This window comes from Octodon degus, unplaced genomic scaffold, assembly GCF_000260255.1.
Source record: "Octodon degus isolate 3935 unplaced genomic scaffold, OctDeg1.0 scaffold00095, whole genome shotgun sequence".
NCBI classification, from domain to species: Eukaryota; Metazoa; Chordata; class Mammalia; order Rodentia; family Octodontidae; genus Octodon; species Octodon degus.
In genome coordinates, this window is record NW_004524671.1 from 5,954,604 (window position 1) to 5,980,534 (window position 25,931).

A 25,931-nucleotide genomic window follows, 5' to 3' on the forward strand; every position below is an offset into this window, starting at 1 on the left:
CCACGCTGCGCCTGGGCTGGGACTGGTCCCGCCGGCGCAGGGTAGCAGGAAACTCTCTGCACACTCACCGGACCTGGGCTAGGACTGGGTCTCTTAATGTTTCTTTTAAAATGACATTCCATTCATTAAGCAGTAAGCATTATTAATTTGCAAAGAACTTAAAATCAGTAGCATATATCTTTAATCTTTTTTTTTTTTTTTTTTACGGAACCAGGGATTGAACTCAGGCCCCTGCACTTGCCAGACAAGCGCTTATTCCACTCAGCCATCTCTCTGGTCCCTTTAATCTTATTTAGAGGTTAAATCAAGAATTAAAATTGCATTGCTACATGTATATAGAGTGTAAGAATGTTCCTTACATAGGTACTGTTGAATTTGCATATTTTTCTTTTGTTGCTGACCTTCCTTGGAGGACACTTTCTTTTGCAACCAGGCAATGCCTTCTGTAGAATGTCCTCAAATCAGTCTCTGTTGGAGGGGAACTTTAGTAGCCTGAGCATTTTATTTTGTACTTTTCCTCACTGAAAATTTAAGATGTTTTTGCCAGTAAAGAATTTGTGGTTCTGAGTTTCTGTTAGCATAATGACTGTTTTTCTGTTGTCTTCATGGTGAACTCTTTAATACATTACACACTAATGTATACATGTGTATATAAATTTCACGTTTAAGTGTTTCTGAATAGAAATGGTAGAGGCATGAGAAATTATAACTTCAATTATTACCTCATTGGATCTTAAAGTGCCAAAGTCAAATTAAAAGTGATTCTCTTTAATCTTCCAACAATTACTTACCAAGCCATCTACTATATACCCTACATTGTTGTAGATGGTAACAGGCATTTCTAAATAACATGTTGAATAAAGTATACTGTTTTTTTTTTTGTTTTGTTTTGTTTTATTTTTTCTTTTTTGAAACCGGGGATTGAACTCACACCCTTGCACTTGCCAGGGAAGCACTTATTCTATTGAGTCATCTCCCCGGCAAGAATACTGTTCTTAAGTAAAATAAATTTACTTTTTTTGAGCACTGAGAAATTAATATAGTAGATTTATAGATTTTTATTTCTGGCATTTTTATCTCAAAGGGAAACAATTTCAAATGTATTTATGTTAGAATTATCTCAGTATAGAGTAACTAAAAAACAAAAACTGAATAAATCATTTTATAATGTTGATTTCTTAATGATTAAGAACTGATAAAATTCATCCCAAACTGAACACAACTAACCTCGTAATCCCTATGTAGGCCACTTCTTGCTTTGTGTAATTGTTCACAAGAGAAATTCCAACATCTTGTAATGCCAGCGTAATTTCTTGCTCTGCTAACTCTGCTTTCTCACTTTCATATGTTGCTTTAAACACCTTTGAATCTTCAGTGAATAATATAATACGTTGCAGGCCTTCAAAGAATGAAACTAAAAAAATTGTCTTCTTTCCTAAATTTATAGCTGTCATCATATCCTAGAAGAAAACCACCAAAAAACCAAAAAGTATTAAGAGTTTGGTCCTAATCAACATGAAGTCTAGAATCCATATTTACAAAAAGAAAATATATTAATATTAATAGCAACTATTTTATACAGCTGAGCAGGCAACTAAACTTATATTTGTATGATTCTTGGAAATGTGAAGTAATCACTGACTTTTAATTATAGATCAATGACAAATAGCTAAATTAATGTTTGTATAATAACACTTGGGCATTTATTTCGATGGACTCTAACATTATTTAGTAACATTATTTTTAAGTTAGTAATCAGGAAGACATGTCAATTGTTTAACTGCTTTAATGTGTTACTACAATCTTACAAGTTGTTTTTTTCTTTTTGTGGCAATGGGATCAACCTGGAACCATGTGCTTGCCAGGCAGGCGCTTATACACTATATCCCTGGCCTTAGTGAAATATAATTAAATAATCTTCCTTTATAGGTTCTACCAGGAACAAATTCTTATTTTCTTTGCTTCATTCTAAGTTTATAGAAAGACACTATCCGTTTAAAAGTGTTTCACAAACTTGGTAGGTGGTGCATATCTGTACTCTCAGCACTCTGGGAGGCAGAGAAAAGAGAATCTTACATTTGACCATAGCCTGGGCAATTTACTTAATAAGACCCCATCTTAATAAGACCCCATCACTATTCCTTTCAGTACTAAAGATGAAGTCCTAGGTTTCATCTTTAGTACTGAAAGAAATAGAGAAAAGAGAAAAAAGGAAAGGAGAAGAAAGAGAAAAAGTTATTTCAGTCTGAAATTCTTATTGCCTTATATAATTGAATGAAGATAAAAAAGAAAATCTGATGTCTCAGTTACATGCTGTACAAACCAGTTGATATTCATAACTGGTTAGTTAAGCAGAAAGCCTTTCCACAGTCACAGTATCAGGGTTTTGAAGTTCAACGATAAGTTACATGCAGAAAATGCCAGTAATTAAAGAGTCTACCATGAAGACAACAGAAAAACACTGTCAGTATGCTAACAGAAACTCAGAACCACAAATTCTTTACTGGCAAAAACATCTTAAATTTTCAGTGAGGAAAAGTATACAAAATAAAATGCTCAGGCTACTGAAGTTCACCTCCAACAGGCACTGACTTGAGGATATTCTGCAGAGAGCATTGCCTGGTAGCAAAAGAAAGTGTCCCCTAAGGAAGGTCAGCAAAAAAGAAAAATATGCAAACTGAACAGCACCTATGTAAAGAAAATCAATTGTAAAATTGATTGTATATTATATATTATAAAATTCAACACCCAGTTGCTATAAAAACTCTGAACAAAGATTAAAGAAGTTCTTCGATTTGTTATCCAATTTACTGAAGCTCATACATAACTGTGATCCATTGGAAACATCAAATTTAAGATCAGGACACTGAGGTAAAAACAAACCTGGAATCATCACTTTTATTCAATGATACATAAAGATCCTTGCCAGATGAATAAGGATAAAGGAAAAAGAAAGGAATGAACAAAAATAAAGCTTTTATTATGTGTGTTGTGACTGTCTACACAGAAAAAGGGACAATTTAACTTCTTTCCATTTTAGATGTCCTTTATTATGCCCTGGCCTAGGACGTCCAGTACAATGCTGAACAGGTGAAAGAAGGAATTCTTGTATTGTTCCTGATCTCTGAGGAAAAGGTCTTAACTTTTTTCTGCTCTGTGGGGTTGTCATATCCAACTTTTATTATAGTGTAACCTCTTTACACTTACTTTTTGCCATAAAGGGTTGTTTTGTCAAATGCTTTATGACATCTACTGAAATAATTATATGGATTCGGCCTTTATTGTAATTAATGATCTTTTAAAGTGCCGTTAAATTCATCTGGCAAGTATTTTGTTGAGAACTGTTGCATCTATTTTCATCAGAGATAACCGGAATGTAGGTTTTTTGGGGTCTTTTTGTTCCTTCAGTATCAGGGATCAAACTTGGGACTTTGAATTTGTTAGGCAAGTGCTTTGGCTGCTGAACTATATCCCTGGACCCCGGGATGTACTTTTCTTTGTTGCTGTCTTTATTTAATTCTGGTGTCAGGGTAAAGTCACTTTGAAAAATTAAGAAGTCTTCAATACATTTGGAAGACATTAATAGTACTTCCTTTTAAATGTTTAGTAAAATTCAGCAATAAAGGCAGTTCTAGACATTTTTTGATATAGGTGACTTTTTATTACTGATTCAAATCTTGTTTTCAGTCTTAGATTTCCTATTGTCCTTGTAATTCTATTTTGTTAGGTTTTATGTGTCTAGAAATGTATCCATTTCTTCTAGGCTATTCACTTTGTTAGCATAAAACTTTTCACCATATCTTATCTTTTGTATTTTTGTTGTGTTAGCTGTAATATTACCTTTTCCATTTGATGCATTTTTTTCAGTCTAGCTAAGGTTTCTTAATCTTTAAAAAAAATCAACTGTGCTCATCATCATTAACTAATACAAATGAAAATTAACACAATGGGATATCTTCTTACAACTGTTAGAATGATTTTTATAAAAAAGATGAAAGCTATATGACTCTTTCTCATAGATCACTGGGGGTAATATATGGTAGTACTCCATTCTGGAAAACAGGACGTTCCTAAAAAAACTGAAAACTAAACTACCATATAATGTAGTAATTTCAGTTCTGTATACTATACATATATGTATAGTGTATATATACATTAAAAATCCCCTTTTTAGTTAGTTCCTTTTCTAAAAGGAACTAAAATATAAAAAGGAATTAAAATCAATAAATAAGTTGATTGCAGCATTATTCATAACTACAATATAGAAACAACCTAAACAACAATCAGGAATGAGTGGAAAAAGAAGTTTAGAACAGGCTAAAAAAGCATGCACAATGAAACAGTTTAAAAAGGGAGAACTGATATTATTTATGACTCAGGGATGAATTTGGAGGATACCATACTAAATGAAAAAAGCAAGCACAAAAAGGAAACAAATGACACATAATCTCATTATGTAGAATCAAGTAAAAAGTCTTTCTACTTGACTGTGGGCACAAGAATTCCAAGCACAATAATCAGAAGGAAACAATGGAAAGAAAGGGATTGGAATTGCTGAATAAAGGGAAAAAAGGGAAAGGAGTTCTAGATAAGACAGGAAGAATGGGTTTTAAGATCTGTTGTACAAGAGGGGTGAACATGGTCAAGGATAAAGTACTGCCTGCACTAAAATAAAAGTAAATTTCAAATTTCAACAAAATGACAATAAATGTTTATAACCTTTATTTAATCATACATTACTAATGCATATCAGAGTATCACACTGTGATATACTGAACTTTATACAAATATGACTAATTAAGAAAAAAAATTTTATGTATTTAGTACAGGGTCTACAGGGTCTCACTACGCAGATCAGACTCAGTGATCCTCCTGTTTTCAGCTTCCCAAGCATTGGTATTACAGGTACGCACCACCATAACCAGTCTCTGTCTCAGTGCACCCCGGGGGCAGTTCTGGCATGGCACACTGGGGATCAAACCCCAGTTCCTGTGCCTGCCTAAGCAGGCACTTTAGTCTGCTGAACTATCTGGCTGGTCCAAGAAAATTTTTAAATTATTTCAAAACTGGATGTTACCATATGGTAACATAGAGAGTCTTCTATCTCACTAAGAGAACTGACATAAGCATATGGTAGGCCAGTTATAGCTTCAGGGTTCTTTAGTGTGATGATCATTGTAGGTTTCCTGAAGAAAATCTATAAACTATGCTTCCAATAAGATGGTAGAGCAGTAAACAGCAACAAATTAGCCTAAGATTCAGAACTCAGACACCAGAAAATAACAACTAGGGGACGGAAAGGACAGAAGTGGATTCCTGTAACCCAGATGTACAATAAACACACAGACTACTACTATATTATAGATTTTTGTTCCTTTTGAACATAAAGCAGTTTATGGGCTACATACTTTTTGTTTTTGGAACCAGAGTCTCATTATGTAGTTCAGGCTGACCTTGAACTCACTATCTACATCAGGCTGACCCCAAACTTTGGAGCGATCCTCCTGTCCTTGCCTCTTAGAATGCTGGGATTTCAGGCGTGTGTCAGCACAAATGGCTGAGTGTTGTGTGCCTTTATTGGAGTAAATTTAAATGACCTTACTCTGGCATATAAGTACTTTGGTACTTACTGATTTCCAATTATATTTAGCATATAGTTGGAATTTAACAAAATGAAAACAAGATAAAAAGTTTCTCTAGGAGCTTTTTGGAGAGAGGATGTAACAGGATTTCAACTCACGATCTAGTGTCAACAGCTATATCCCCACCAAAATAAAAGTTTTTTAAAAATGATAAAACTAAAACCACTTTAAAAATCTTTGGCATAGGGGCCAGGGAGATGGCTCAGTGGAATAAGCGCTATCCCTGGCAAGCGCACGGGCCTGAGTTCAATACCCGGTTCCGCAAAAAAAAAAAAAAAAAGAAAGAAAAAGAAACAAACAAAAAAAATCTTTGGCATTTTTTTTTTTTTTTTTACATAGGTAGAAAACAGTCCCAAGATCAGCAGGAATGAAAAGTACGCCTTTAATTAAACAGTACATCCCAGTACTTACATCTGTTTGTGTTACTTCACCATAGCTTTTTCCACAACTCCACTTCAGCTTTCTGGAGCCCACTGGATCAGCCCATGTATAAAACACTGCTTTTCCGGGAGGAAGAGAGTCTTCTATCTCACTAAGAGAGCTGACATAAGCAGCAAAAATATGCATTAAATTAAATGCAACAGGGTATTTTTTAAAAATCCAAAATACTTCACTAATTCTTCATTATGAGATTTGTAGAAGTTCTGATTAAGACTAAAATTCCCTTATATAATACCAAAAAAATCCTTTAAGAAAATGAGAATATTTTGAAGAAAATATGAGTTTCACTTAGGACACGAAGATCTTCAAGTCTATGAAGGTAATTCATCAATTATTGTTTCTATTCAAATTAGGAAAAAAAATGTTTTTCAATGAAAGACTGAGAAGCAGTTAAGTGTCCTCTGGCATTTGGGAGAGAACTGTATATGGATCTGCCACTATAGGATGGATTGGAGTGACAGGCTTGTTAATGAGGCAGAGGTCTTGTGCCATCCAATATTTTCCTGAGGGTTTTTATTATGCGGAGGATGAGAGTCTTGCGGGGAGGGGGCTGACAAGGCTTCAGAAGGCCGTATTTGAGAAACTTGCCCATGAGGGGCTGGAAGCCTTTACATGCTCTTTCTTGATTAGATACTGTTTTGAGTTAGGAAATCTGCTAGAGTCTTTTAGTCTTACAATTCTGGGTGATATATATGGGCCAGAGCCTGATGATCACCCCTCCCCTTTTCTGCTTTCCAGCATGCCCTTCTAACATGATGTTTCTGCTTTGCAGCCAGTTGACCTTGCACTGAACTCCCTAATACCAACTCAAATGAAATGTCTCCTGTAAGTTGTAGATGCTGAAGACTGTCTTTAAGCAATGAAAAAGCTGCCTAAGATAGTCTGGAATTATAGTAACATAAAGTTACATATGACATTACAGCAAAGAACTGATGTTAAGTGTAGTCCTAGCCAAGGAGATAGCTCAGTGGCATAAACACCTGCTTGGCAAGTGCAAGGTCCTAGGTTCGATCTCCTGTACTGGGGAAAAAAAAAAAAAAAAAAAAAAAAAAAAAAAGGTCCTAAAACATCACTTAATTATGGTCTTTACAAAGCAGTTGGTTTCCACATGCCTCTGCAAGAAGAGGATATTTACTATTTGAGAAAAATCTGAAATTTATATTTACTAAAAATATTTAAAATTTTTTAAACAGACAAAATTAAGACTCAAGATACACCTAGACATATTTCTCATAGAATTTGAACAATGAGCATCAAGCTTTTTTGCCACAATTGCTTTAGTTCTTCCATGTTTCACTCTCTGAAGAGCTTAAAAGTAAAATACCAGTATCAAGGCAGTTTTACCATTATTTACACTTGATTATGATCAGTTTCTTTTTCTTTTTTTTTATTTTTAGGGCAGGGTCTACAGGTTGCTCAGGGTCTCACTAATAGATCGGACTCATAGTGATCCACCTGTTTACAGCCTTCCAAGAGCTGGAATTACAGGCGTGCGACACCACGCCCCATCTCAATTGCTGTCTTGGCGGGCCCTGGGGGCCGGGCTGGCATGGCAGGCCCGGGTATTGAACCCACAGTCCCCTGCACCTGCTTGCAAGTGCTTTAATCTCCTGAGCTATTTGGCCAGCCCGATTATAATCAGTTTAAACTAAAAAATTATAGTGCATGTCCCATCACCTGGGGTCTGCTAAAGAGTCTGGTAGTTACTATATTTGTGATCATTTTCTTACCTTTGTTTGTACTGAACAAGGTCATTACTTGTGTGATTTATTAATAGGAATGGTGCTGCTCCATCATGATAATCTGAAAATGTAATAACTGTAGAATGTTCAGCTAAATTAACTTCTGCTATAATACCTCCAAGCTAAAAGAAAGGAAAACATTCTTTAAAGTGATCATCCTGTCAAGAATATTAACTAAAAACTTTAATAAAAAATTATTCACAATGTTGTAACTTAATTTTGGGGGGTGATTCAAGAAAAAACTAAGAATTTTATAATGCATTTCTGGGAAACCATGAATTTCTACTTTATACAGAACACTGAAAATTCCAGATGTGGTATATTCTTGTATGCCAGGTACTCCAATTAACTTCCTATATAAATTTTATTTTTGTTTCCTCTTAGTACCTTTCCCTTTTGTAAAGAGAAATATACGTTCACTTTCAATGAAAAGGGAAAAAATACCATGTGTTATTTATGTGATACAAAATAGTTAAATATAATAAAGGAATTATATATAAATAGTTTTTCTAGTGAAACATGCAAAAATATTTACTTACCTCATCATTCAGATGCAATAAAACACAATTTTCTTGCTTGTTAAAATATATCCTTTTGGGAGGACCTTCATTGTTTTCAACTTGAATAAGAAGTTTATTGGAAGCATCCTCAGGCCAAAAGGGGATACACTAAAATACATATTACATATATTTATAAAAATAAAGTACAATTTATCATAAATACTTTTATCATTTTAATAAAAATCACAATAGTAGTAAACTAAAAAACCTTTCCCAGCACTGCTTTGGTTACTGAGTTGATTAGGTAAACAGTTATCAATTGTCAACAGAAAGAACATTGTAAATAAAGGCAATGGGTAGAAACAGAAGAGCTACAATAATGAGAACACTCAGAAGGACTCATATAGTTTAAGCCTTATACAGAAGGGTTGATAATTCAGCAAGTAAACTGAGACAAGAACTAGAGCACAGGTGATCAATGTAAAGCAAGGATAAATCCAGTCACTATAAATAAAAATCATGTGTGGGCATGATTTGGTAATTAAGTTAAAATATGCACCAAGTGATGAGTCTAGACATGTATTAAATTTAGTATCCAAGTCATCAAATAAGAGAGAAATGGTAAAAGAAGAAACTAAAGTTCGGAGAAAGAAGTTTAGAATCTTTTTTTTTTATTTTTTTTATTTTAGGGAAGGGTCTACAGGTTGTTCAGGGTCTCATTACTAGATTGAAGTCATAGTGATCTGCCTGTTTACAGTCTGCCAAGAGCTGGGATTATAGGTGTGGGCAACCATCCCAATCTCAACTGCCATCTCAGCACGCCCTGGGGGTGGGGCCAGCAGGGCAGGCCCAGGATCAAAGCCCAGGCCCCTGCGCCTGCTTGCAGGTGCTTTAATCCACTGAGCTGTTTGGCCAGCTGGAAGTTTAGAATCTTTAAGAAACAACTTGAGTACTGGGGAGACAGCTTAGTGGCATAAGCACTTACCTAGCAAGTGCAAGGTCCTGAGTTTGATCCTCTGTACAAAGAAATAAAAAAAAAAAGAAAACCAAACCAAACCAAACCTGGACAACAGCGGTCTGGAAAACAGACTAAAGGAATAGGAGACCTCCAAGGCACCAGAAAGACTGAGGAGCTGCATACAAAGAGAGAGATCAACTACAGAATAAACAATGGAGAAGCAACCTTGTCTGTAAACTACGAAGTCAACTCCTTCTTAGGCCCTGACCAGACTGATGACCTCATAGTTTTCAGTGAGACTCTGTGATACCTAATCGTTATCATATACAGCTGAGAATGATCTGCAGCAGCAAATGGTTGTTAGAGGTAAGTATGTTAGTATGCTAAAGGCAGGGTTTTTGTTGTTGCTGTTGTTGTTGTAGGGGCAGGAATCAAACTCAGGACCTTGTATTTGCTGCTGAACTAAATCCCCGGTCCTAGAAGCAGTTTTATTCAACCATAAAATGGAACTAGACATAGCACAACATTAATAATTGACCACAATTAGAACAGAGGAATGAATTCCTCCATTCAAGAATTCTGAAAGGAATTGACCCGGTATAGTTACAATCAAAGCAATACTAATCCAACATATTTCCCATGAGAAATCAAGAGGACTGAATATGATGTACACTCTAAACATCCCTTTGATAGCACTGGCTTTGTGCTATATCTTTTATGATTAACAATGTATACCGTCATTTTTAAATGTTATATGCAAGACTTCTAAGACATAAGTACTAAGATTTTTGTCTTTTGTAGTGGGAAAACAGAGCTGTAAGTTTTACAAATCAAGAGAGGTAACACTTATGGGTATGTATTGTCTTTTGTAGTGGGAAAACAGAGCTGTAAGTTTTACAAATCAAGAGAGGTAACACTTATGGGTATGTATCTTAAGGTTGAGCACTGTATGTCAATATAAAAATTTTAAACTAGCAAAAGAAAATTTATCTTAAGCTGAAATAGAAAACAAAACAGCCAAAGAGAAAGTAAAATTTTAAAAAGCTGTCATGCATCTGTAATTGCGCAATGGAAATATGAACGGCTGAAAGTCTATAGACTGTTTTTAAAAGATAAGACCCAAATACCTGTGAGAAACAAATCAAGATAAAAGCTGTAAGTATCAAAAATATGTGAAGTACATATAAGGCAAAGAAAAACTAGAGCTGTGATCTCAGCATCTACATGTAGAAAGGATAAAGGATAGTGAAAACTTTGGAGACACTGTATTTCTACTTTCAGTGTTCAGTACTTTCCTAGTCTTAGTTCCTCCCACTGTCCTCCTATATGCCCCAGGTTCATAAAATTGCTGGAGGCAACCCCATGTCTGTGCTAGTCTACCTGACCCTTGGCTGGTATCATTAGAAGAGAAAATGTACAGGAGGTACTGGGTGTTTTCTGTGAGTTAGCCTGATATTTATACTACTCAAAATAAAAAAAGGCTTAACTTGTTTTAAATTTGTCCAAATGGCTCCTTATTTGTGTCACCTTGGCTCTGTCCATGCTGCTGAACTCTTCACTCTTTCATTTCCCTCAAGTCTTTGTTCACACATGACTTCGGTAAGACCTATCCTGATCATTTTGCTAAAAAATATAGCCTACTCCTTGCTCTGCAGAACTCTCAATATCCTTAATCTCGCCTGCTTACTGCTTCCTCCATTAGATTTCCCACCTATAAATGCACTATATATTTTACTACTCCATTGCTTTCTCTGGCTTCCATTTTTTTATTGAAAAGTATGCAGTGATTCCACCATTACTTTGGGAGTGGCTTTTTTCTCCGGCTACTTTAAAAAATTAAAAGTTCACCGAATTCAAAGCTATGTAAGGACAAAACTTTGTCATTCTGTTAACAGATACACTGCAAAATGCACAAAAAGCCCACAATACTCACTAAAAAGTGAAAAATGCAGAAACTTCTGGAAATGAGAAATGTAATTATTCAAATAAAAACAGAAATCAGTTGCAGTCTTAAACAGCAGGCTAAACAAGGAAAAGGTTAAATAAAAGATACACATATAAAATTTATACAGAATGCAACGAAGAGGGTTATGTAGATGGAAAACATAAAATGAGATAGTAAGATACAGGAGAATATAAATAGCATGTCTAACTAAAAATCGAGGAGAAAATGGAAAAACAAAAGTGAAGCAGTATCTAAAGAGACAACAGTGGTAAGTTTTACAGAAAATATGCAGGATATTAATTCACAAATATAGGAGCAAACTATCTCAAGTAGGATAAATATCAAGTAACCTACATACAGATACATAATGATGTGACTAGAAACATCAAAGACACTGAGAAGCTTTCGAAGTAGGAAGAGAAAAAAGAAAGCCACTCGCATGTAATCTCTGCATACTTTTCAATGAAACAATGGAAGCCAGAGAAAGGAGTATATGCCAAATGTTGAAAATAATATCCACCTAAAACTCATATCAAGAAAAACTATCATAAAAGACAGTGATAAAAGCTTTGTAGATAAACACAAACTCATATTTACCTTCAAAATCAGCCCTAAAGGAAATTCTAAAAATTTAAGGAAAATGTTCCCATGAGGATAGTTTTATGTACCAGAAAGAACTGTGAATAAAAATGGCAAAACACATCTTTTACATTGAGAATAAAATTACTTCAAAAGTGAAATATTCTATCAACTTCAGGATTCTTTTTTTTTGCCTGGCTCAAGCTGCCTTAGGGACAGGTCTGGTGAGGCATGTGGAGCTGGGGATCCAACCGCGGTCCCCTGCTCCTGACTGAGTTTGCCCAAGCAGGTGCTTTAAACAACTGAGCTAATTTGCAAGCCCCCAGCTATCAACTTCAATCATGCAGAAAACTTAACCAGAGATATGACAGCTGATGATGATCTACAATTAAAATTTCATTCTAATCATCTACAAGTAAAATTTTAGTCCTACTTTTCCAAATAAACTTAAGCAAAGTTTGTCTTTCTTACTCTGAGGGAATTCCTAACAGCTTCTTGGAGAAAATAAGCCATTTTTCTACATTCTGACCTATTTACACCTTATATATCCTTTTACCAAACTGGTTAGAAATTGTTAAACATCTATCTGGTTCTAAGATCCTAGAGGACAAGGTCCAGTTTTTAATAATTAAGTATCTGTAACCTATCACATAAACTCAATAAAGGTTCATAGAACTGAAACAAAACTAGGGTTGGGGAAAGTTAAAAGATTGTGTGGTCTTTTAGGGCATGTAATTTTAAAGAGAAAGAGCCCAAAGAGGTATATTTTTGAAATTCATGTACTCACCTTCTCCAAATCAAGAGAAAGCCATTTATTAAGTCCCTCTTCAGCCACTGATATATGATATTTGCTTTTGTTTTTAATCATATAAAAAGGAGTAAATGTCACAATTCTTGTAATGTTGAAACTACTGAGGTCTATAGTGACACCAACCTATGGAAAAAATTAATAGTTGAAAAACTTTTATATTATGCTACTGTCTTTATAAAAATAATCAATAGACTTTAAATAAAAGTTTCTTGAACACAGAATAAACTCACTTGATAATCCATTTGTGGGCCTTTACATTTAACGGCTCCATGACTACCAACAGTGTCAATTGAAAATTGATCTGACAATTCACTATCAGTTACCATAAGCTGAACCTAGGAAAATGTTTGAAATATATTACAATTTAGGTATCTTTAAAAATTCTTACGTTGATAAATTTTCTTTCCATCTTGAACTGAATATTATGTTAACATAGTAAACCTTTACAAATATTAAGTGCTAATGTTTAACCTCAAATATTTAATAGATATTATTTCTCCCTAACTTAATTTTATTCTTTAGAACTCTAAAACTGAAAAAATGTGACAAATAGCTAGAGAGTGAAACTTAGAAAAAAAAAAGTTACATACCTTATTGTTATTAAAAAAGTGACTTGGCTGAAAAGAAAAGAGAACTGGCTTTTTATAATTAGGTGGATGCTTTCGATGAATTCCATCTGCTTTGTACTGTAACATTCGACCAGTTTTATTGACCATCCAATATGGACTATGAAATGCCACCACAGTCTGACCAGTATTGTAAGTCATGTGGATGGCAATATCTAAGTCAGTCTTTTCCATTTCTGTAACACAGGTAAAAGTGATGAAACTAATGTCTTCTTGATTAGATCTTATGCGATATTCACCTTTCCAATCATGATTAAGATAATCAAGTAATTTTAAATGTAGTCTGGCTTTGTCCATTTGTACAGCACAAATCTGGGCTGACTGCCCTTCATTCAGAGTAAAAACTGTATTTTCAATCCCCTGTAATAAAAAACAAATTTTAAAATGTCTTGGAGTAAAGTAAACTGGGCTAAGTAACTTATTTTATAGGACTCTGTGAAGATTTAGTAACATAATGTAAAACTTCCCTGGAAATTAAATACATAAAGCTGTATAATTAGTAAAATTTACCAATCCCAAACCTAATCTCATCTATTGTGAATTGTAGTTTTGAAAACAAAAATAATGAAAAATATAGGAGAAAACGGATGGTAATCCAACAACAAAAAAATCATTATAGAGCATGCGATGCTTTTATAGAATTAAGACTAAAAAATGATAAAAAGTATAAAGTATTTTTTTTTTGCTTAAATATAGTACTTGAATGTCATTTCAATACTGATTTTTATTCTTGTTTCAAGTTACTGAACACATATATGAAATACACCTACATGAAAAGAACTGAAAACATATCTCCCAGAACAGGTAATATCTTCAGATGGTGATTATAGGCAATTTTACTACCTAGTTTCTACTTATTTTACTTTTTGGAGGAACCGGGGATTGAACTCAGGACCTTGAGCATGCCAGGAAAGTGCTCATTCTACTGAGCTATCTCTCGGAAAACTATGTATGATTTACAATAGGGGTAGTTTAAGTAAATTATGGTTTTCTTATTTGAAGAAAAATTATACTATTGTTAAAGTTTACTTATTTACTTATTTATATATTGGAAGCGGGGATTGAACTCAGGCCCTTGTGCTTGCCAGGGAAGCGCTTATTCTACTGAGCCATCTCCCCAGGCCTTTCCAAAAACATGGAACACTGCACGAATTTGTGTGTCACCCTTGCGCAGGGGCCATACTTATCTTCTCTGTATTGTTCCAATTTTAGTATATCTGCTGCCAAAGCGAGCACTACATATTTTAAAGAACTATGTTTATATTATAATATGCAATATATAATTTGCATTTAGTTTAGCAATCAGATTTCCAAGGTAAATTAGTAGAAAACATCTTTTAAATATTTTATACATGATTAAAACATTTCTATTAGAAGAGTATCTGTATAGTACTTGTTATTTTTATTAGTACTATTGCCTATGTTACTTCAAAACTTTTTCACTGATCATAATTTTAAGTAATTCAAACTACAGGGCTGGGGAGAGCACCTAGCTTCTAAGCACAAGGTTCTGAGTTCCAATCCCAGAGCCCAGGGTGCCATGAGTCCTGGAACTGGGTGTGGTGGTACATGCCTGTAATCCTAGCATGTGGGAGGTTGAGAAAGGATTGCTATGAGTTTGAGATCAGCATGGGGGCTACAAAAGTGGGCACAAGGTCAGCTCGAACTTCATGGCAAGACGCTATCTCAAAAACAAAAAACAAAACCCCCCTACAAATTCAAAATCAGGATCATCTCTCTCATCTCCTCTACCCTCTCCCTGCTACCCCCAAATTCCAGAATACCTCTAGATAATAAGCAATTTTGTAAGGAAGAAGATTCTGGAGTAGGATTGGTGGCCATAAGTGCATTATGTATGGTAGGTCCCAACCATCTTCTGAATATACTGATAGAGATGTCAAATTATCTTTTTCAGGAACAATATTAATAATAAATGATTTCTTAGAAGGGTTTACAGATCTACATTTCTTCTTTAGAACAACTTGATCATTTTTTATAATTTCTTCAAAGTCAGTTCCTTCACACAGCTGATAGTCCTCATCTTCTGGCTTCAGAAAAAGAAATGATCTACATAAAGAATAAGTGATACACTTCAAAATACTTTCAAAGAAAACATATTACATGGTTACAGCTTTAGAATAAAATTATTTCCATAACTAACACATTTTACATTTTCATATACTTCTTAGAACTAGATAAGTATCATTTCAACTTTCAAGAAACTTATGAAATTATTTGGGTGTATTTTTATCACCAACTTACTATTTTTAAAAGTACTTTGACAAGATAATAACTGGTTTTTTACAATACACAATCATATATTCAAGACAAACCACTAACAACAATCATTGAACTAAAAGAAATTGGCTTTTAAGGAATGTGGTCCTAACCAGAAGTAAATCTAATAATAAAGTTGACCTTATGAAATTAATACAATTTTAAAAAATTTTTCTATTATAATTATCTGCTATTCAAAGTAAACAAATGAGTACTTCAATGGACAATGTCATATGGAGCATAAATGCAGAATGACAAGATGTAATAAAATCATCAGATATCACATTGTTAGTCTTGATGTTTGAACATCACATTTTTCATTTACATTAACAGTGTTTTTAGGAGCAATAATTTTCATAAAATTTATAAAAGCAGGAGAAAATGAGGGAAGGGCTAATTTAAATGCAAACTGTTTCAAATTTCATTGTTCAGTGAGTACAGTATGTATTTCATGCTGTGCTACAATGAAATCCCTATTTCTTCATAGTCTGATATAAACTCTATGCTTTCTTGCCTCCTTTGTTCATATAATCCCTTTCATTTAAGAATGTTCTTCCACTCCAGTCTCAACAATACTGTATTTTACCTTGAGTTCCTGTAGCTTCACTAGGAGTCACTCATCAATCCTTTGTTTCCCAAAGTTTCCTGTAACTATAACGCTTTCTATAACACTTTCTATAACTGTCTGCAACTAAAGTTTCCAATCTTAAGTACATGATTACATAATATACCAACCTCTCAGTGTTAATGGTCACATTCAATCCATTTTTGCATCTATTGTGTTTTACCCACAAAATACTTGGTATTTGTTAGTTAAAATTAAACTTAGGAATCAGTATATTCAAGTGCTGTAGACAAAAGTAATGATTTGTCTATTTGTAAACTTTATGCCTCATGTCTTAAATATTTAAATGAACCTACATCTAAGTAGTGAATTAAAAGCACCTGCATTATTAAAACAGCAAACTGGTTGCTACTAGTAATAACAAGATAGACTAAACTATTATGTAGTAAGTTACTATTTAGTCTTGAATAAAAGACCATAAAAATACTAATATCTGAAATATGGCCAGAATCATAGGGTATATAGCAGAAATTTATTAAAAAAGCAGAATGACATTAACTATTACATAAGAACAAAATGAATTTAAAGCTCTGTACTGAAAATTTTAAATATATCTTTAATGTCTTCCAGTCTTGTAACCATCCCAATCTTTTCTAGAAGGAGTTGGATATTGTAAATAATTATTTTTGTTACTATTTTCTCATTTCATTCCCTCAGCATATTTGAAACAAGCAGTAAAACAAATGGTGTTTCTAGATCTATGTGAAAGTATATGCCCAAACATGCGAGACTTCCCCCCAACCCCAGGCAATACAAATCCTACACCAATCAATGTAAACGTTTTAGAGCTTTCAGTAACAAAGAACTGTGGCACATGTGCCAGATTTATTTGCCACCATAATCCAATACTAAACTTCTTGGCCTTAGTCATAATGAATAGAGCTACAGAATAATTAAGAACCACTTGCAACTTGGCCTTTTTATTTTTTCTGTAGCACTGGTGAAAGTGTTTATCTTTAGTATGTTTTGAAATAGTATTCAAAGAAATTATAAGGATTAATTTTAGGGAAGGTTTTATTCTCCAAGAGTTCAAGTTTTACAGAATAAATTTCAATCTCACATAAAATATCCTGAGCAATTTTATTTAACACATTATACTTAGAATTATAAGACTAATTCATAATTATTTTGTTAAATCTTTTCTCTAAAATATACCAACAAGGGGGTACAGCAAAATGGCGGAGTGCTAAGCAGCAGAGAAAGAACCTGATTCTTGCCATCCGGATGCTGGAATACAGCAACATAGGGAAATAAGGATGATGTAGGCAAGTTCCCAGACCCAGCAAGGAACTCTGGCACAAACTGAAGGCCACAGACAGGGTGAAGAGAGAAACTTCAATAAGGAAGGACACAGCTGGCAGCAATTTCTCCCTGAGATGGGAAAAACTGCATGACAGGAACGATCTAAACCTACCAACACACAGTGATTGCTGGTGATCTCAGAGGCCTCCAGGGAGACAAAGCAGTGGATGGGAGCAGTGGACTGGAAGGGCTGCACTAGCTGTGAAGGACTTCACAAGTTGCCAGTGAGTGCCAAGTATGAAGGGCTCAGCCATTCCCAATGGTTCTTTGGGAAAAATTAACACGGATTTGGGCCACTGTCTCCATATGTTGTTACAGGGACAAAACTGGAAATGGACTTTTTCACTGCACTCTCTTGGCTTATTTATTTTTTTCTTTTTTGATGTTGTTATAGTTTTGCTTTTTTTTTGTATTGTTTTCTTCTTTTTGTTTTGCTTTTTGAAATAGGGTGTACCAAATATTAATTTGGTACAGAATCTCACTATGGAGCTCAGACTCATAGTGATCCTCCTGTCTAGCCTCCCCAGCACTAGGATCGTGTGCCACCATGCCCAGTTTCAGTGGCTCGCATGGTATGAGATACCTGGGATCAAACTCAAGTCCTTGCACTTACCAGACAAGCACTTAGACTGCTGAGCTATCTCCCCAGACCCATGTTTTGCTCTTTTTCTCCTTCATTCTTTGAACTTGTGTTTATATGAGTGTCAACATGGATCTATCCTCTCTGTGATCATGTTTTGTTCAGTTTATCTTTTCCTTCTTCCTCTTCTTCTGTACCAGTTGCCCACAGTTAGTAAGATTCTCCTTTGGCTCCAGCTTTCTAATCTCTTTCTCTTCTTCCACTTCTCTACTTTCTCCCTAATCATTTTAAATTTTAACCCCTGAGGGCAAAATTGACCCACTAAGGATTTTTTTCCCATAATTTTATTGATAAACAAATAGCAATGAGACAGTTTCAAATCAAATTGGTAGGACAGTTTCAATAATTAACACATTGCATACATTCTTCCTAGTGGTTAATTGCTGTACAAGATGCAGACATGATAGCCTATTTACAAACACCATTAGAACAAATCACTCTATTCATTAAGAGCATGTAACTATGTATCTATCCTAACCACTTTGAATACACAGATACAAAATGGACATTTATCTGTATACCCTTTTTGTTGTTAAGTTCCATTATTTGAATATCATAGGTGTATAAACTGAGCAAAATATTCTAAAAGAGTCCAGTAGCCCATAATAGTATTGGGTCTTCCGCTTGACTGGCAATGTCAGAAATTGTTGACCAGAGTCCCTTACAGCTCAACATAACAGCATGGCTTTACTTCTTATATTTAGTTTTTATACTTTTCTGCTGAATGGTTAAGACCAAGGTAAAGCAGGACCTATGCAACAAGAGTTGTAGCTTTTGGGTCTGAGAAGGTCAGTGAAATCCCCTCAGGATTCATCCTGAGATCCCGTACCTCAGATTGTAGAACCTTTGTCGATGTCAGCCATGTGGATGAGTCACAGCCATTGCTTGGCCAATGTGCTCTCTGTGAAAGCCTGAGAGAATGTTTTCTCTCCATGTGACTCTCCTTAGGCACACTCTACATCATCGATCACTTTCCTCTTTGGCCCCATAATCTCCTTCATCAGAAAATTTGGGACACTACCGAGTGACATGACATTACAGTACAAGTTCTCATATGTCTTGAGTCTTAATTGACCTTGGAAGGCTAGGGCCAAAATGTTGGCTTTCCTTGCAGCCCTCCTTTTTCTCTAATTTTGGTCTGCAAACTTAGGTTGTTAACCATCCAGAAGACAAGCTTATTGTTATTACCATAAACTTAAGCTGTTAAGCTTAACCTCACTATGTCTGAATATCAAACATCTTAGGCATAACATGGAACAGGTATTTTTCATCAAGTATTGATATGTTGAACTTTAAGCCCTACAGAATATGATAAAAAACATTTAAAAATTAGAATATATTTTAAAAATAGACATAAAGAATTATATACTTCTTATGTTTACACATAAGTAGGATTTGTATAAGGCATGAAATTTTCTGGTTTGTTTTAGATTTTGATATATAAATGTAAATCTATTTCATATAGTTAAAGGTGGTAAATTAATGGTTATATCAGTTTGTCATTTTCTATGTGGTTTTTTTATGTTGTTATTGGTATCAATATAGCCAAAAGTGCCATAATTGTTGTGAACATCTGCTATAAACATTACCCCAGAAATTAAATTTTAAGAAAAAAAATAAAGAAAGAGAGAGAGAGAAAAAAAAAAGAAAATGAGAAAAATACAATACAACCTCAAACATCACCAGAGGAACACCCAGGGGACAATGAAGCTGGAAAATCTGAAAACCATCCACCTGGCCTCTCTGAAGTGATAACTGCAAAGCAAATGAATGAGGCTCTTAAAAAAAAAAATCAAATCAAAAATAAGCTCTAGTTACAGGAGTGGCATCCACAAAGAAAGCCATGCTTCATAGTGATTCTAGAGCAGATATAGATAAGAAAATAGAAGAGATTTTAAAAACTAGGGCAGCCATGAATGCTCAGCATAGGAAAGAAATGAAATCCATAAGGCATATTCAAGTAGGAGAATATAAATTCCATTAAAAATATTAACAGTCGATGAAGCCAATGTGAGGACAGAATCTCAGATATAGAATACAGGCTTTGAACTAGTGATCACAAAAAGAAAGATTTCCTAAAAATAGCAAGAGACTACAATGAACCAATTCAACATCCGTAAAATGATGCAAAGAACAATAACTTAAGATAAACTGGAAGCACTGAAAGGTAGAAGAAAGCACCAATTATATTAAAAAAGTGTTCACAAACCTCATGGTAGAAAACATCCCTGACAGAGAAAAACAGTTTGACACAGCTTAGTGAGACATACAGAACTCCAAATGGCCATGACCAAAAGAAATCTACAGCCTGGCATATCATACTCAAGATTCCAGAAATTCAACACAAGAATATTAAAAATTGTTAGGGAAAAAAAACAAATCACCTATAAGGGAAAGCTCATCAGAATCATAACTGATCTCTCAGCAAAAACCCTCAAGTGAAGGAGAGCTTGGAGCAAAATATTTCAAGCTCTATAGGAAAACAACTTTTAATATAGATTGACGTACCCAGCAAAACTATCTTTCAAATTCAATGGAGAGATAACACTTCCACGAAAAAGAACAACTGAAGAAATTTATGACCTCCAAACCAGCACTCCAAAATGTTTGAAGGACATTCTAGAAAGAGAAAACAAGAACTTTAGTATCATAAGCCCCAACAGAAGGAACCCACCAGGCAAGGCAAACAAGAAAATGGAGGGAGGGAGAAAAAAAGAGGGGGAGTCAAGAACAGAAAATAACTTGACAAGGATAAGTTATAAATGTCAAAGTTAATGGCCTCAATTCACCAATCAAAACACACAGGCAGAATGAATCAAAAAGCATGATCCAACGATATGCTGCATACAAGAAACATATTTAATTCTAAAAGAAATTCATATACTGAAAGTCAAAGGATGGAAAACAATACTCTATGCAACAGAACTCAGAAAAAGGAATAGTCTTTTTGCAGACAAAATTAAGTTCAAGTCAAGACTGATTAAGAAAGATAAAGAAGGTCACTATATCCTTGTAAAGGGAACAGTCGAAGAGTAAGAGAACAATCTTTAATATATATATATATATGCACACAATAAATATCAATGTACTCAACTATAAAACATATTAACAGACATGAAAAATAAAATAAGCATTAACACAATTGTATTGGGGGATTTCAATACTCTATTGTAACAAAAGACAGATCAACTAAACAAAAAGTCAACAATGAAGAGAAGTGAATTACACTTTTGAACAAACAGATATAGTAAATGTCTATAAAGTGTTCTACCCTATATCATAATACATTGTTCTCAATTGCACAATCGACATTCTCCAAAATAGACCACATACTAACCCCATGCTTAGGTAAATGCAAAGGAATTAAAATTATCCCATGTACATCACAAGACCATAGTGAAATAAAACTGAAAATCAATAGCAAAAGAAGCCACAAGAACTTCGTAAGTATCTGGAAATTAAATAGTATCCTTCAATACAACCTAAAGAAGAAATCAGACCATGCTACAATTAAATGACAATGAGAATGCAACATACCATAACTTATGGAACACTGTGAAGGCAGTCCTAAAAGGGAAATTTATAGCAGCAAATACCCATACCAGGGAAACAGAGCAAGCACAAATAACGTACTGTTGAACTGCAAACTTCTAGAAAAAGAGCAGGCTAAGACAAAATCTCATAGGAGGGAAGAAACAAAGATCAGAGCAGAAATCAATGCATTGGAGAATAAAACACAATACAAAGAATTAATGAATTCAGAGAGTAGGTTGTTTGAAAGATTAAATAAAATCGACAAATCCTTAGTCAATCTTATAAAAAAAAAGGAAAGAAAAGATTCAAATCCATGCAATTAGAAAGGGAAATAATAGACCCCACAGAAATACAGAAGATCATCTATATCTACTGTGAAAAATTGTATTCTAATAAGATAGAAAATGCACAAGAAATGGACAGATTGCTAGTTATATACAAATTACCAAAGTTGAATCAAGGAATTATACAAATCCTAAACACCAACAAAGCAAAGCAACACTGAGATTCTATCTCACCCTGAGATAAGAAATGGCTACCATTAAGAAATCAACCAATAAATGCTGAAGGGGCTGTGGGGAAAAAGGAAGTCTTCTCCATTGTTGATACAACCACTATAGAATCACTATGGAGACTCCTCAGAAAAACTAGGATTGAATGTTCCATTCAACCCAGCTATTCCCCTTCTGGATTATCTTCCCAAATAAATTAAAACCACAGCACAGTGATATATGTGCATCCATGTGCACAGAAGCACAGATGGTCATAGATAAGTCTTGGAAACAACCCAAATGCCCATCAATTAAGGAATGGATAAAAAAGATGTGGTCTTGTTATATAATGGAATTATTACTCAGCCATAAAGAAGGATCAGCTAAAGACTTCTATAGGTAAATGGATGCAACTTCAGACCATACTCGTAAGTGAAATGAACCAAACAAAAGGAAAATGTGTGTGTGTGTGTGTGTGTGTGTGTGTGAGAGAGAGAGAGAGAGAGAGAGAGAGAGAGAGAGTGTTAAAATAGCTATACTACTACTTTCAGCTTAGTGAAGAGTTTTGTGCTGATATTGTTTGGACAATTAAATGCTGATATCTCTTACTGTGAGTAAATTAACACAGCAATCTACAATGTATTATCCACTCTTACCCTTCTATCATATTGTTTTAGAATTTTGTTTTGTGTTTTTTTGCCTTTAAAATAAGAGTACAGGGCTGGGGAGACAGCTCAGCAGAATAAGTGCTTGCCTGGCAGGTGTGGGGTCCTGAGTTCAATTCCCAGTCCCACAAAAATCAATCAATCAATCAATCAATCAATCAATCAATCAGTACTGATTAGCTGAGGCAACAGCTCAGTGGTACAGCACCTGCCTGGTAAGTGCAAAGTCCAGAGTTCAATTCCTGGTACCGAATATCATGTAGATATATAAGAGTAATGCATTTATATTAAACTCTAGCCTTGAACAATTAACAGATATACATACAGACATAAAATACTTTGTGTTCTAAAAACATTTCAAAGAACTCTATTATAAAGCCTCTTAAAAGTAAAAAACTTATAACATAAAACCACGAAGTACCTGTCATATTTTCTTGGACATTTTTAAAAGTCATGAACATATATGCCAATGATTATGGTTAATACTGTAAGCATAACTAGTAAAAATCTGATTTACATGATATAAATATATTAAATAATATTTCTTTTTAAAAAGGCCCATCTAAACAATAAATGTATTTGTTACAAAATCATAAATAACTTACCTGGTATAAATTTAAAGCATATAAATGTATAAATTTATATTAAATAATATTTTTGAAAAAAGAAGTGTAATGAGATATTTAATAAGGTAAGTTTGATAATTTAAAGTCAAATATCCATATAAAATCTGAAAATAAAAATTCTAGGAAAGAGTATAGTGCAAACAAAAAGATAAAATCACCTGTAAGATGCTAATGGGATGTTGAATTCATTCTCAGGTGAAGCAATTCCCAATAAAGTGTCTCCTTCATAAACAGAAATTGGGACTGAAAAATGATTTCTAATCTAGGAAAAAAAATGACAGTGCACTTAATATTGTTAATAAAAAACCTACATACAATTTTAAAAAGTATTTTTTAAAATATCTTCACAAAAAATATGGAGTTCCATGTGTCTTAGTCACTTAAATTAGAAAAAATAAACATTTATCTTAAAATTTACATCAAATTTATCTTAAAAATTACATCAAAGTTTCCAGTTTTGTAGGAAAGCTAAGTTTAACTGTTACAGAAACTTGTAACTTGAAACATCTTAGAGGAGAGGAAGATAACCTTTTCTTTTTTCTTTCCCTCCCTGCCCTCCCTTCCGTCCTTCTCTTTATTTGGTGCAGGGCCTCGCTAAGCAGTTCAGACTTAAGAGTGATCCTCCTGTCTCAGCCTCTCCAGCGCTAGGATTACAGGAGTGTGCCACCAAGCCCGGTATAGGTGGCCAGCTCAGTGCAGGGCCGGCAAGGCATGTGGTACTGGTGACCAAACCAGGGTCCTTGTGCTTGCCAGGCAGGAGCTTAGACTGCTGAGCTATCTCCCTGGCCCTGATAACATCTTGACCTTAGGGAAGAGGTTAATTTGTTTAGAGACACACTTTTGTCTTGACAATAATAGAAAAAAATTCATAGAAAAAGCTGTATCAACATGTTAAATATTTATTTAATGAAAATGAAAAACATGTCACAGGCCAGAAAGTGTCTGTAATACATTTATTAAAAGATTTGTGCCCAGATACACACAAAAATCCTAATAATCTTTAAGTTGCAGTTTAAAGAAAAAGGCAAGTTATTTTAATCCCCAGGCCTGTTGTGCCAGCCCCACCCTTGAGGCACACTGAGAAGATGATTGAGACCAGGCGCAGTGGCACACGCCTGTAATCCCAGCACTTGGGAGGCTGTAAACAGGCAGATCAGTACAAGTCTGATCTATGCAGTGAGGCCCTGTAGACCCTGTCCTAAATACAAAAAAAAAAAAAAAAAAAAAAGAAAAGAAAGAAAGAGTCAATATAAACAAGTGATTTATGAATGGACAAAAAAGATAACTTACCTAGGAATCAAGAAAATACAAGTTAAAATAAGCATATACAGTAACTATGCATAATAATAGACTGGCATAATCAGAAGTCTTTCATTATTATTATTTTTTATTTATTTTTTGCAGTACCAGGGGATCAAACTCAGGACCTTGTGCTTGTCAGGCAAGCACTTATTCCACTCAGCTATCTCCCTGGCTCCTGAATCTTTCAATTTAACAGTTAAAAATGGTAAGAATAGCACACTCATATATTACCAAAAATGTAAACTTTTGAAAATAATTCAGAAAAAACAAGTAAAAATGGGAATTCACTTAGCAACACTGAGCAGTTATTCTTCCCTGTTACATATGGGTACCAAAAGTCAGTCAGCTTCACTGAAACACTGATTTTTTAAGAAAAAAAGAAAAACAATCTCATGAATAGTGGAATGATTTAAAAATTTTCTTAAAATTTCCTTGTTTATGTAATAGAATACTACAGCTGAAAACACAAATAGTATGTATCTTATGGACATACTTAAGAATTTTAAAGATACGAAAATAAATATAAATAAATGTCAAGTCACTAAAACACTTTTTTTCTAGGAAAGAGGAGAAAATGCAGGCTAAAGAAGCAAAATAGGTGACTTCAAATTTTCTTTTAAATCTGAAGGTACATTTTAAAATGTCAACATTTCTTATATTGCATAACATGCATAGAGGTCTACAGTATAAAAATTTCTCAAAATAAAATATTTAATTGAAAAATGTTTCTAAAGACACTATATCAAACCCGAAATCAGTGTTCAGGGAACTCAAACAACAGACATCAAGAATAAGTTCTACAAGGTTTTAAAAACATAAACATAATTTCAAATAAATTTTCTTTTCAATTTATCACTTACATAAACCTATGACCTCAAAATCATAGGCCAAGACCTCTTATGAAAACAAGTATAAAAATTTTAAACATGATTTTAGTAAATCAAATATAACAGTTTGATAATATTTCATGATCTCAAGTTTTTTAAATTTTTAACTGTTAAATTTGTGGTAGGATTTTTTGAACATACAATAAACTACAGATGTTTGACAAAGACACAATTATGAACAAAACAGTACAAACTTTAATAAAAAACAACAAATACTCAGAAAGGGAAATCTCAGAGCCAGTAATTACATTGCTGTAATACGACTGGGTGGGGGAATCCCATTCAATGGGGGAATTCCCATTTAATTTTATTAAATTTTAATTTAATAAAAATTAAAT

General features: G+C 34.1%; 1 protein-coding gene and 1 non-coding gene across 2 annotated transcripts in view; both read right to left on the reverse strand.

The window, feature by feature from the left end:
• The window catches only part of Vps13a (vacuolar protein sorting 13 homolog A), a 241,039-nt gene that overhangs the window by 60,027 nt on the left and 155,081 nt on the right, over positions 1 to 25,931 (reverse strand). The window contains exons 44-52 of the mRNA XM_023722991.1: positions 23,563 to 23,666; positions 15,029 to 15,311; positions 13,209 to 13,604; positions 12,849 to 12,953; positions 12,595 to 12,741; positions 8,365 to 8,493; positions 7,814 to 7,947; positions 6,054 to 6,183; positions 1,228 to 1,460 (exon numbers count right to left, since the gene is read on the reverse strand). Coding sequence (XP_023578759.1) covers positions 1,228 to 1,460; positions 6,054 to 6,183; positions 7,814 to 7,947; positions 8,365 to 8,493; positions 12,595 to 12,741; positions 12,849 to 12,953; positions 13,209 to 13,604; positions 15,029 to 15,311; positions 23,563 to 23,666 — 1,661 coding nt within the window. The remainder of the gene's footprint in view (positions 1 to 1,227; positions 1,461 to 6,053; positions 6,184 to 7,813; positions 7,948 to 8,364; positions 8,494 to 12,594; positions 12,742 to 12,848; positions 12,954 to 13,208; positions 13,605 to 15,028; positions 15,312 to 23,562; positions 23,667 to 25,931) is intronic.
• LOC111818568 lies at positions 14,374 to 14,476 on the reverse strand. The gene has a single exon (XR_002822527.1). It is a non-coding gene; the product is annotated as a U6 spliceosomal RNA (small nuclear RNA).